General features: G+C 36.8%; 5 protein-coding genes across 5 annotated transcripts; 3 read left to right on the top strand and 2 right to left on the bottom strand.

The window, feature by feature from the left end:
* Window positions 1-118: 118 nt before the first annotated feature.
* On the bottom strand, window positions 119-1961 carry PHYBLDRAFT_116169 (hypothetical protein; the record flags this gene model as incomplete). The annotated part of the gene is made up of 8 exons (XM_018428506.1): window positions 119-289; window positions 343-561; window positions 630-740; window positions 799-846; window positions 943-1099; window positions 1151-1292; window positions 1368-1507; window positions 1609-1961. The coding sequence occupies 8 exons, from the start codon at window positions 1959-1961 to the stop codon at window positions 119-121; spliced, it is 1341 nt and encodes a 446-aa protein (XP_018287589.1).
* Window positions 1962-3821: 1860 nt separating this feature from the next.
* On the top strand, window positions 3822-7728 carry PHYBLDRAFT_182778 (hypothetical protein). The gene is made up of 3 exons (XM_018438672.1): window positions 3822-4537; window positions 4716-5833; window positions 5903-7728. Exons 1-3 carry the CDS (start codon window positions 3881-3883, stop codon window positions 7608-7610), a joined length of 3483 nt encoding a protein of 1160 aa, XP_018287588.1. The 5' UTR covers window positions 3822-3880; the 3' UTR covers window positions 7611-7728.
* A 327-nt stretch (window positions 7729-8055) lies between these two features.
* Window positions 8056-9267, top strand: PHYBLDRAFT_172185 (hypothetical protein; the record flags this gene model as incomplete). The annotated part of the gene is made up of 3 exons (XM_018436749.1): window positions 8056-8259; window positions 8329-8544; window positions 8599-9267. 3 exons carry the CDS (start codon window positions 8056-8058, stop codon window positions 9265-9267), a joined length of 1089 nt encoding a protein of 362 aa, XP_018287587.1.
* Window positions 9268-9684: 417 nt separating this feature from the next.
* On the bottom strand, window positions 9685-10457 carry PHYBLDRAFT_66229 (hypothetical protein; the record flags this gene model as incomplete). The annotated part of the gene is made up of 2 exons (XM_018441608.1): window positions 9685-10035; window positions 10134-10457. 2 exons carry the CDS (start codon window positions 10455-10457, stop codon window positions 9685-9687), a joined length of 675 nt encoding a protein of 224 aa, XP_018287586.1.
* A 579-nt stretch (window positions 10458-11036) lies between these two features.
* Window positions 11037-12501, top strand: PHYBLDRAFT_159789 (hypothetical protein). Its single transcript, XM_018434061.1, has 6 exons — window positions 11037-11255; window positions 11336-11505; window positions 11563-11712; window positions 11770-11804; window positions 11879-12176; window positions 12237-12501. Exons 1-6 carry the CDS (start codon window positions 11072-11074, stop codon window positions 12468-12470), a joined length of 1071 nt encoding a protein of 356 aa, XP_018287585.1. The 5' UTR covers window positions 11037-11071; the 3' UTR covers window positions 12471-12501.
* The last annotated feature ends 70 nt before the right edge of the window (window positions 12502-12571 follow it).

Genomic DNA, 12571 nt, shown 5'->3' with positions numbered 1-12571 from the left:
AATGAATTAGGTATTCTATGTTTGCTATAGATCAAAAGGAAATAAAGTACGAGTCCATTTCTTTTTTCTTTTTCTTTCAAAAGAAAAGGAAAGAATGCATGGTTTGAAGGGGGGTGGTTTATCCTTGCAAAAGACTTTGAGCCTTTTGAAAGAATGCATCAATGTTGTGTGTCATGATGTCTTGATTTTCAAGGTACATATTCAGTCTAGCCAAGAGTTCAACTTGCTCTCTTTGAGACAAGTTATTGATCACCAGTGCCAAGATGGTTCCGACCGATACATTGTACATCTAAATATGTATATAATGTAAACATTGAAGAACCCTTGACTGATCTTATTTACCTTGATAAAGCTGTGATAATACATGTGTGCAAAGAATCCCATCAAGAACTGGCAGTCCATACGATCAGTCAAACCACCATGGCCAGGAATAGTGTCTCCGAAATCCTTGATCTTGAAAGCACGTTTGACAGCACTGGCAAAGAATCCACCAACAGGAGCAATCAAAGAAGCAAAGCAGGCCATCATAATTGTGTGCAGCTGAACCGGAGCAATCCATACCTCATCTACATCTTGGAAGGTCTATAGATGTGTCAGTCAAGGTCAAATGCTTGGATTGGGTTACTAACCGTGATCTTGATCAAGTAGCGAACTATCGATGGAAGATGCCAAGGAGCAGCAGTAAATACTGGGTTCTTTGGCTCACAAGAAACGTTGGACCATGCAGAAGCAGCAAGATCCTAAATAAATAAATAAATAAATAAAAAAACACAAGGGGAAGGGTTGTGTGGATCTTACCTGAACTGGACATGTGAGGTAGTCAAATCTCATCAAGAGGGTAGTCACCTATACATATTTTTTTAGAACAAAAAAAAAGAAAAAGAAAGACAAAATTCTCATAAGCATAAACCCTCTGCTTTTCACATGATGTCTAATTCTTACAAAGAATCCAAGCACAAGAGTACACAAGAGAGCACCCACAAAGCCTTCGACTGTTTTTTTGGGACTGATTTGGATAAGAGGAGTCTTTCCCCAGAAGAATCCACACACATAGGCAAAGATATCATTGATAACCACTAGAGACGCAGGCATGACAAACCTAATGATCATGTTATTAGGCTGTGGATAAACCGACCTGTGTACCACTTACCAAATCAACCCTTCCAAGATGTTATCCACAATAAAATGACTCTGGACGACAATCAAGAACAGAGACATATGAGTCCATCCAAATTGTGCCATCTGTGCCTTGTATTCTCCCTTCTTCAAGTTGGTGACAAAAAAAACGAAACCTGACATAGCATGACATGACATCATCTCAATATCCACACTATTCCGAATCTTTTTATGTATATATTAGAGCTTACCAAGAACATAGAGCATAAAACTGATGAATCGATGGTGAGTAGCAAATGGTAACAAGAACGCGTCAACCATGACGATTTCCTTGAAGTAATAGATGATAGATTCGCCATAAAGGAAATACTCGGTTGTAATTAAAAAGTACCTAAAATTTTACACAAATACATACATGAGCCTGTTGAAATTATATATATATATATTTATCTTAATCTATTAACAATAGAAATCTTAAAATATTAACAATACCAGCTCATCGTCTTGAACCATCTCAGGTTTTTGCTCTTGGCTGGTACATATGCAAGCTGAATGACTTCACGGTAGACAAGAACAGTGATGATCATAACTGCCGCAATTGACCAAATGTAACCAGATGCCAGAGTAAAGAAAAAGGCACTGATCATCAAGAGGGTTGTTGAGGTTCTGATGGCCATGTTGCGCCATTTGGTGGAAGATTTCTCGGCTGCCAAAAGAACTGGTTCCTTTTCAGCATTCTCTCGTGGTTGTACTTTCTTCTTGTCATTGGCAACTACAGAGTTTGTTCTGCTGGGTGCCTCAGGAGATCTTTCAGATCTTTGAGTATTTTTCTTTGTTTTTCCCATTCTTTCCAGTTGAACTTCTATGCGGACAAGTGCATAAAATATATGAATAAAAAAGGCAGGGGGTGGAAGGAAAAGAAAGAGACGCCAAAATAAAATAAAAATTAAAAATTAAATAAAATAAAAAATTAAATAAAAAATTATATAAAATTACCTTTTCAATTGAAATCGTTAAAATTTCTCGTTTGGGTTAGAATGTATACGTGTGTGCGTTTATATTAATATAAAAAAATGACTGATAAAATACATTAATACAAATTCAAGATATTTTAGTGATATTTCAAAAAAAAAAAACAAGAGAACAAGTAACCCATTTTATTTTTACATTTTATTTGCTTGACTTAAGCTGTAAAAATATGTTATTAAAAGTAAAAGCAGAAGAGAATCTCAAAAGGAAGTTGTAATGTAAAGGGAATTGGTTTTTATGCTTTGAAATATAGATTATTATCCAGAGATTATGATAGGTCGGGTTATCGGCAGAAATATAAGCGGGGACCATGCTATGATTGAAAATGAATTAATGAAGGACATATGTTGTCACAGTCAGAACTTGGGTTATGTAGCAATTACGATTATATTAACAAAATAAAAATTAATTAACCAGGTATATCATACATATTTGTAAGAAGCATTACTACCACAACCTTTGTATTCAACCACAGGATTATTAACATAACGGAAAAGAACATTCTCTCTTCAGAAACAGTTAATATTCAATTTTTTTTTACCGATCGATCGATTTATCTATCAAAACTACCATCTCTAATTACTTGACTCATATTATGTTTCAATTGATCTCGTACGAGGAATACAATCGAATCAAGTAAAACAGTATACAAGTCGAACAATTGTAGCAAGCCAATTACCTCTCAATATCATCTTTGATTTAATCAAAAGCTTTTGTGTATTTATTTATAGTTCAAAGCGTACATACATTATATCTAGATCCTTAAAATTCTATCAGACCAGCCAAGAAAATGTTTTGGAGTGACTCTGTTTATCACACAGTAGAGTTTGTAAGCTAATTAATTATCAATTATATACAAGACAATCTTGGCATTTACATATATATAAATTCTTTTGAATTGGCTTTCTTTTTCTTCTTTTCTTAGCTATGATTAATGCCACTTTTTTTTTCTGTTTGTTTGGCTGTGAAATCCCAAGACATAAGCGCAGTATGGCGCCGAGTTTTGTTCAATTGAAAACTGAAAATCATCAGTTGTTTAAATAGATTAATTGGGCATTTGTCGATATAAGTTAAACCTGTTTGACTCAGATTCTCATGAGCTTCCCCAATATCTGGCAACCTAGACTTCATAATCATTTTGTACTAGTGTGAGGGTCCAATGAAACTAATGATATCATTTTTGATACATAAAATACAAAAAAAATGAATTCGAGCTGAGTATGATTTCTTTCGTTTACTGTTGCCATGACAGAAATTCATTAATCTAAAACATGTCTGGTCAGCTAACTTCTTTAAATCGAGAATAATCACCAGATTATACGATATATAAAACCTAACTAGTTTCTCTTTGGCATTCAGGTCTCTTTGCTTTTTATTTAAAAGAAACAAAAAGAAACAAAAGTTATACTTAATGACCGGGGCGATATGAGTAAAATACATGCAGGGAATTGATACTAGATTTTATCACATGATGCATCTACCCTGAAGATCGGTTGGAATCCTCGAGGACAATACGATTTGTACCACATATGATTCTTGCTCAAGCAAGCCCTGGTCTCTTATGTGGAGGTTGAATTTGCTTGGGGTGGGCTCAACTCTTAAAAAGCCACAGTGCATATATTGTAGGTCTTTAACATTATACTTGCTCGACCTTAACCAGAGCCAACAACAGAGAAAAAGAGTCCTATAGCTTGTATCTGTCTTATTTTTCATCCCAAGAGACAATGAAGGGAAGATGACCGAACGAGCGTCCTCCAACCTAGAAGATCAGCGTTTCAAATCCATAGATCAATCTTTCATCCACATCACAAATGATTCTTGCCATTGCAATCCAGCCTTGGATTACTCTCATCTATCTCACAATTGTTCAGCCAATTACTATAGCCAACACTTGATGTCTCTCAATTCATCGACATCTCATTATACCCCCATACTTCTGGATACATTGACACCCCCCTATGAAACAAATAATGCATTAATGCACGGACCACACTGCACAGCAGCCTTGTCAAATAACGACTGTATAGATCTTTTGCCGGGTATTAAACGCAAACGCCAGGACACTATAGGCGACCAATCAGCAAGCTCGTCAATTTATGCTAATGCATACCAACCCAAAGGCCAGAAAACCAGTAATACGGATCAAATAATCAATCAGACCAATGGATTCCAAAATGAGTATCGGTCTCCAATATCCCTTGTGAATTCAGAAACATATTATAGGAATACCCCCTCAGATCTAGTCCACGACAATCGTATATATCCCTCAATCAAACAAGCATGCATATCAGAATCATTCGAAGCCGTCTCTATAAACGAATCAGAAGCAAAACAAGTCGTCTGCATTTTAGGAAACATGCTCTCCATAGTAAAAGTTGATGTGTCAAAGGAGGTAGCAAAGAGGATCAACAATACAGGCAAGTAGTATTCTATTTAAATATCTTCTATCATTTTAATTGCTCAAATGAAGGTACTTCGACAATCATGCTCAACTTGATTTTAAATTATATTTGTTAGAATGGTCATATATGCCAGATTTAGCTCTTGACTATCTATTTCGCTCACTGGAGTCTGAAAGAGTCTGTAAAGACATGTCTGCTCTTCGAGAAACCGTCAACCAACAAACCATAGATATATACTGTCTCATGACTGGCTTCATGACAGTTTATCTAGTTTTCATCGAGCTTCTCTTTCAAGATCTGATCGGTAATGTGAACCGAAGCTCTTTTGTAGAATACTCGAGTCTCTTTGCGGAACAAGACGATATTTTAAAAAAATCTGATGATATATTTCTATGGCACCATTCGTACACTCGGCACCACACCACTATTCTATCCTCTCTGAGGAGCCAAATGCAAGCAGCCGGCATAAAATTCCATTCTCTTCAACTCATCGACACCATATTCTCACAATTCTATACACTTCACTTTCTTGAGACATCAGCACAGAAACACCAAAAGGACCATGGTCAATTTTATACCCCTCAAAGCGTGGTGCAATTTATGTGGATGCGATGCATGTCCAAACAGACTTTACGAGATACACTAAAGACAGGAAGAGTTCCGCGCGTTCTCGATCCATGTATGGGCATAGGTACCTTTCTTTGCGAGTTCCTGACCAGACTTGTGAGCCAAAGCACTACAACACCTCTATTGTGGAACGATCCAACCATGTTGAGAACCATGCTGTCTCAAACAATCCCAGATGCCTTGTGGGGGGTCGAAATCGACCCTTTTGCATGTAACCTAGGAAAACTAAATATAATTCTTCATTTGTTTCCGTTTTATAAGAGGCTAGTTGAGCTGGGGGAGTGTTTAACGCCGCGCATGATAAATCGACTACGAATATTCTGTAATGATACACTCAAATTAACTGTGGAGAGCAAGCCAGTAACCGAATCAGGGACAGAAGCACAACTTTGGGAGAAGGAGCAGCTGGAAAAACTTAGAGATGCGGCATTGTTCAAGTTTGATTATGTTGTAACCAATCCACCATATATGATTCGAAAGACTGGTTTTATTGCCGTGCCGGATCCAGAACTATACGATGACAGCGTCCTTGGCAGAGGAAGCCAGGCGTACATGTACTTTTTGTGGATTTGCCTTCAACGGTGCGAAGAAACAAATGGGCAGATTTGCTTTATCACACCCAGTCAGTGGATGGTTCTAGAGTTTGCGGAAGAGCTTAGGTGAGCATAGAATACTAGGCATATTTATTAGTAATATTATGTTGACAAACCTATCGTTCTGATAAACAGAGCGTGGATTTGGCAGCATTTTGAAATGCTGGAAATATTTCAGTTTGAACCTTACAAGGTCTGGCCAAAGGTTCAAACAGATTCTCTTATATTTAATTTGCGTAAACGTGCCCCTGGTCGTGTACCAGAACAGACTCTATTCCTAAGACACATGTCAAGAAAACACAACCTGGAGAGTATTATTAAATCTTACAACATATTTGATCGATCTCGTCTGGAAGTGCAAGATCCACTTATCAAATACAAGCTGACATCTACGGAACCAGTAGACTTTATACACCAGATTCCGCATGCCTCATTCTCTTTTTTGTCCCCTACGTCTTCTGTTTCTGACCAGCTTATGAATCTAACAAAAAGTTTACCTCGTCTATGCGATGGAGAGATGTGTTTGAATACATCTTCTTCATGCGCCCCTCTTGTTTGGAATCGCGGACCAAACACTAATCCAGTGTATGCACTAGTTGTACGAACTCGATGGGCACTCGGTGTGTTCGGAAAAGAGTGTTGCGATCAATGGCTTCGACCAGTCTTTTACTGGAGTGGTAAATCCTCTAGTGCAAGTCGGCGAAGAAAGACCAGTGGATTCCAAACAGTTAGTAAAGAAGCCACATTTTGGCAAGACCGGGATCCCTTGCGCCTGACAAAAAAAGAGAATTCGCCTGCTGAGGCATATGTACCTCTTTGTCGCTCTGACCCCGATGACACCAGATTATCGTTCTACTCGATGATATTGGTTGATAAAGACGGGGCACTGCAACTTGAAGAAGAATATAAATTGTACGGTAACACTGCAAACTCATCTGCTCTCTACCATTATTTGCTTGACGCCCGCAATGCCCTTCAGACTACGAAAACCGACCGGAATATTGCATATTGCCACTACAGTAAATGTGGAATTGAAACCCCAGTAAAGATTGTTCACCCGATAAACTTTGGGTATTTTACTCGCACACAACCACGACAGCGATTCTTCATCGATACTGACCGACGCTGCGTAACAAACCAGTGCATGTATTTTACCATAAAATCCGAATATCCTTGGCAGTCAGCAGATTTCTTTTGTGGTCTCTTAAATTCTAGCACACTACAGTTTTTTATACGAGATACTTGTTATTACGACCAGCAAGGACGTACACGATTTTTCGGAAAACATATGGCCAAAATTCCGTTTACCCCACCTCGTTCGACTATAGACGTTGAGATTATGGCTATGTTTGTGCGGCATCTAACAACAGCACGTCAATGGATATATGGGATTATTCAACTATCGAATACACTCAATGTTATGGAACAAGTCAGAGGATGTACATGGCATATACCATTAGTTGATCAAGCATTACTGTCTTTGTGTGAACAGAGAACACCCAACTGGCGAATTGACTTGTTTAGAGCACCGTACGATGCGAATGACTGGATAAATATAATAATACAATCAGAATCACACACAAGAAGCGTGGGTATGTATGAGGAGCTGACACGGCTTCTTAAAGTGGCATCCTTGTTTCAATATTGCATTGATCAGCTCGTCTATGACATTTACAGTATACCGGCCGATCTGCAAAAAGGGCTTGAGCAGGAACTTGGGCTCATATTGACTGAAACTTGGAAAAATATTTTATTTGAGGAAACTAGTGTGAAAGACCATTGCCTAACCTGGGGTCTGTGTATGGAAGAAGTCGCAAAAAAGATATTTGACAAAGATTCTTAGTTGAATTTCTCTCTCTCTCTCTCTATCTTCCTCTCTTTCTTCTTCTGTTTCTCTTCTCTTTTATTATTATTTGTGATAGTACCCTTTTGTAAATATTAACATGGTGACATAAAAATTAGCAACATCCTTTGTCTTCCAATTTAGCTAACTAACAAATTCAAGTTTGATTCACCATAGATTCTTATACCAGGCAAATCGTCAACATGGTTTTATGGAAGATAGTCAAACAGATTAAAATAAAGAGGAATAGAACATATCGTAATAATTTCTAGGCCAGATCGAGTTTTACAAGCATGTTTATAGGAAAGGTATGACATATCATTGTGTGTTTTTTTTAAAAAAAAATAGCATATTTAAATAACAACATGATAGATCATTGATAACAAATTCTACATTCTTTCAATTTTCTTTTCCATACAAAAAAAAAGAAAGAAAACAGCTAATTATGTCCAATAGTCTCCACCAACCAAACACAGATAACATTGATAATAGCAAAGTATTAGAGCAAGATATCGCTGCAAATGAAGATAATATTACCTTTCAAGAAAGTGCTAACATTCGAAACCTTGTCGGGTGTATAATCATCGATCCAAAAACAAAATACTTTATGTTAATATCTACCAATAAACAAAAGAAGCCGTGGGTCATTGTAAGTGTCACAGAAGTATTTAATCTTATCTGTGGTACTTGAAGAATAAAATCTTTCTTTTTCCTCAAGCCAAAATCGAGGTGGTATGATGGAGACGATATCAAGGATATAGTTAAAACGACAACTTGGGAAGAAGCTGGTGTGCTGGGGACTGTACGGCGGCGTGTAGGAAAATTTATAGAAAGGAAGAATACTACCGTACAAGCATATCACTTGATGTACGAAATCGAATCTAACGAGGTGTTCGATATTTACCCACAATCAAAAGGACGCGTTAGACGATGGGTGAGAACATAAGAACGTGATATAACGTATAAAGTACTGACTAACGTTGATTAGTTTAATTATCAAGAAGCAGTGATGATTGTGAAAGATAAGCATATCAGGGATGCGTTAAGAATGTCTAGTGTGAGTCCACCTATACTTGCATTTCAAACGTCCAAAAAACTTGAAATCCAGAAAGAAGAAGCCGTGAAGAAGAAGAGGGATAACAAAAGAAAAAAAATGCGAGAAAAGCTTGGTTATAGCGTGAGTGAAGAAATCTCAGTGCCTGGAAGCTCGGGGATCAAGATAAATGAAGATGCATCAACATCAAAGAGTGGATTGAAAAACAGTACAGACAGTGAAGAGAACTATATTGGAACGAGTTCGAGAAACGAATGTTCGCTTAATGATGTGCACACAGTGCCACTTGATGGATTACCTTCAACTTCAAAGACACAAAATACGACTGGTATTTCTGAATCAGGATTTTCAGCTGAGGCACAACCTATTTCTGCCCAAAGTAGTATCTCAAAGAAAAGCCAACAGTCAGAAAAAAGCAACACTTTTACAGAGGGTCAATTGTCCCAATCAACTGGAAAGACAAGTCAGGAAGATACAACAAGTATAAATAGGAGAAGATCATGGGCCAAGTTCATTCCAATGTATAACTCTAAGAATAAAAAGCGTGCCCAACCTGAAGACCTTGCGACGAAGATGGAAGACTTGAATTTAGCAAATCAATAAAGAGTAACGTGTGGATATTATGATATATTCACATAGAATATGTATCCCTTGTGTTTGTTTCTATTCTGACTATTTTACTGAGGGGAATGTAGTTTGACTATATACATTCTTCTAGTAGCTTACAAGCTTCTATACGCATGCCTTTTTTAGAACTTTACTTTTTGTCTATAGACAGACAATATTAATCAAAGGTTTAAAAAGATATAGCTTATCTTGAAACTGCTATATTATATTCATGCTACTTTAAGTATAAATGCTATAATTTAATATAAAGCACAAGTATAAAGCCAAAAAAAAAAAAATACGTGTTTAAATAGAATGCTATATTTTGATAAATAAAAGTACACAGTTTACATTTCTTTGGATGGTTTAAAGTAAAAGATCACAGATCGTTTTGCTTTTATCCAGAATAGGGCACTACTCCATCTTCCAATAAAGGCTGGTATCCTTTGTATTGTATTTGCAGCTTTTGAGTATAGTTCCACCTCGTTTGCCTTTACCACCGGTTGGCTTGTGGGATAAACACTTGGGTGTCATGTCATACAAGTGGTCAACGGCAATGATCTTGTATGTCTTTGCTTTTCCGGAAACAGGAACAAATACCCACACCTGTTTTGTCCAGACTATTGGTGCGTAACGTTTAGAGAGCGTTTCATTGGTTTCGATGGCCTCAATATCCTCGTTGTCGAGAGTTTGGTCTCCAAGTGATCTTTTCATGTTTTTGAGCTCGCATTGCCACATAACACCCGCATCGTCAACTCCTTTAGTCTAGTGTAAGAAAATATCATATTGGCAGAGATATTAAAGGTTAGCCGTCTTTTAAAAAAAAGTCTGCATAAATTAAAAATACTTGTTATGGACTTTACCCAGCGAGCAGACAAGCATTTTTTTGCAGTTCCATGATCATGGCGAATTTCAAAGTATTTGTTGGAATATCGCTTTACAATCCACAAATTGGAGGCAGACTTCTTTCCGGCTACAGGTTCGGGTAGATTTCCTGGCAAGAAGTCGAGGTATTTTCCTGTTTTGATGTTCTTGAAATGAAACTTTCCCTGGGGAACATTCACACCGCTTTTAAAAATCGCATTGCCGTCTTTCTTGCCCGTTTTGCTAACTCCTTGGGCATAAATCGACTGAATATGGAGTAAAAGTGTGAACACCAGTAGAGAAAGAACCCAAAGATATTTCATTCCTATTAGATGTCTCTTTCTTTCTTTCTTTTTTTTTTTTTGGTAAATGAGAACAGAAAATGTTAATTACAATTGTTGTATTTATATGGAAGAAATAATAATTGAATATGGGCAAATTACTTTTTAAGCTCATTAGCTCGGATCTAAGTAACCATTCAAGTAACAACTACTAAATTGCGTGTAACGATGATTTGCTATAATTTTTCTTTACTTGTACCTAATCGATTCTTTCGACTTGCATCTAAGTTTTAAACATAATGTGACTCCGCCGCTCCGATTTTATTTTTTCTGTCATAAGTTTTTTTTAAGTTTTTTTTTTATGCTCAGAATCTCAATTAGAAATTTACTATCCTAACAATACCAAGCTACAGGAATAAGGATATCCATTAATAGAAATACAAAGTTAATTTTAAAGTAAAGCCATGATTCAAGATATTTTATTGGTTATAATAAAAGCAATAATTACTTTTCTACTAATATAACGGGCTTTTGTGTGGTCATAAGTTGCCTGGAAGGGATGTATAATAAAGCAGTCAAGCTATCTTTCTCAAGGTTAACTTTTACACACACACACATAGAAAAAAAAGAAGAAGGAAAGAAAAGAAAGCGTTGATATGGAGGAATTCATGGACGTTGATGGGATTGAATTTATCCAACAAGTGAATCAAGAGATTGCCAGTCTACGTGCTCATCAAACGAACAGTTCTCAATTTTACAAAGGCGATTCACTTTCAACTCTTTTGTTAAATGGATCACATTCTAATGATTCCTCTTCACCTGTTCAATCCCAACCGTTGGGTAGGAACTCTGAAAAAAAAATTGAATGCAATCTCTTTGAGCTTTACTTATGAACACATGAATCCCAACACATGAATTAGTTTCACCAACAGGAATAGAGCAGTGTCATCAAGTAATCGTATTGGATACCAACTTCTTAATCTCCAACCTTGGTTATCTACAGTCGCTTTTGACTAAGACTGCTTTACATCCTAATGTGATCACCTTGGTAGTCCCTTGGGCTGTTGTTCGTGAATTAGATGGATTAAAGGTACTATAATATACGTAACCCCAAAACGTATCTGGCATTGATGTCAGGGGTTTTCAGTATGCAAAGTCCAGGGACAAAAATGGTGGTGCTACCTTGGGAGAATTGGCGCGGACAGTAATGAGGTTTCTTGAAAAAGAACTTCGCAACAAGACACCCTGCTTAAGAGGACAAAAGAGCAATGAAATATACGATCCTAAAGCAAAAAAAGTAAGATGTGCGATTGTATTTTTGTGAACTTGCATCCTGACATGTTAGTACGGGTAGGCACTTGGAGACGATTCTATTTTGGATTGTTGCATGTAATTATTATTATACTATGAAGTTGTATTCAAAAGCGTGGTTTAATATGGGCTTCTCTTTTTTTTATTGTTAGGTACTTTATGCATAGCGTGTCAAAATATGTAACTCTTTTTTCCAATGACCGGAATCTTTCTATCAAAGCTATGATCCATGGAATCGATACTCTTTCGTCTGAGACGAGGGATAAAATGAATACTTTTCTTGTGTGCGCATCAAAAGGTCTTTTACCCGCTTTATATACCGAGCAGCCAAAGGTCCCTGATCAACAAACGTCAAAATGGGAACCAAAGCGAAAAAACAAAAAAAAACCAAAAGATGGATCTGTAAAAACACAGACAGTTAGCCAGGCACATGAACTCAAAGAAAACAATGTAAGTAATCAAAGGTTTATTTGATATTACTTTCTTGGTTGACTTTTATGAGAAAAATAGTCTATGGAAATAGATCATAATCCCCCAGTTGAGCAATTTCAATTTATCGATGAAGATGTTGATATGATGGAAGATGACATGGAAAATACTCTGGAAAATGTTGACGCTTGGAGCGAATTTCCAGAACCAGCAGTATCAGAGACTATTATACCATCCCATCCTCTGAATAAGTTAGATACTTCAAAAGAAGATCGATCTATATGGACCTCTAAATATGCTCCTAGACAACGATAGGACAATAGAAATAATATATATATATATATATAACATTCATGCTTGAATAAGTAATTTCATTGAATCGCTGGAACGATACAGTCATTTTTGTGGGGAAATCA

The sequence above is a fragment of the Phycomyces blakesleeanus genome, assembly GCF_001638985.1.
Source record: "Phycomyces blakesleeanus NRRL 1555(-) unplaced genomic scaffold PHYBLscaffold_21, whole genome shotgun sequence".
Classification (NCBI taxonomy): Eukaryota; Fungi; Mucoromycota; class Mucoromycetes; order Mucorales; family Phycomycetaceae; genus Phycomyces; species Phycomyces blakesleeanus.
This window is presented reverse-complemented; position numbering and strand designations above follow the sequence as displayed.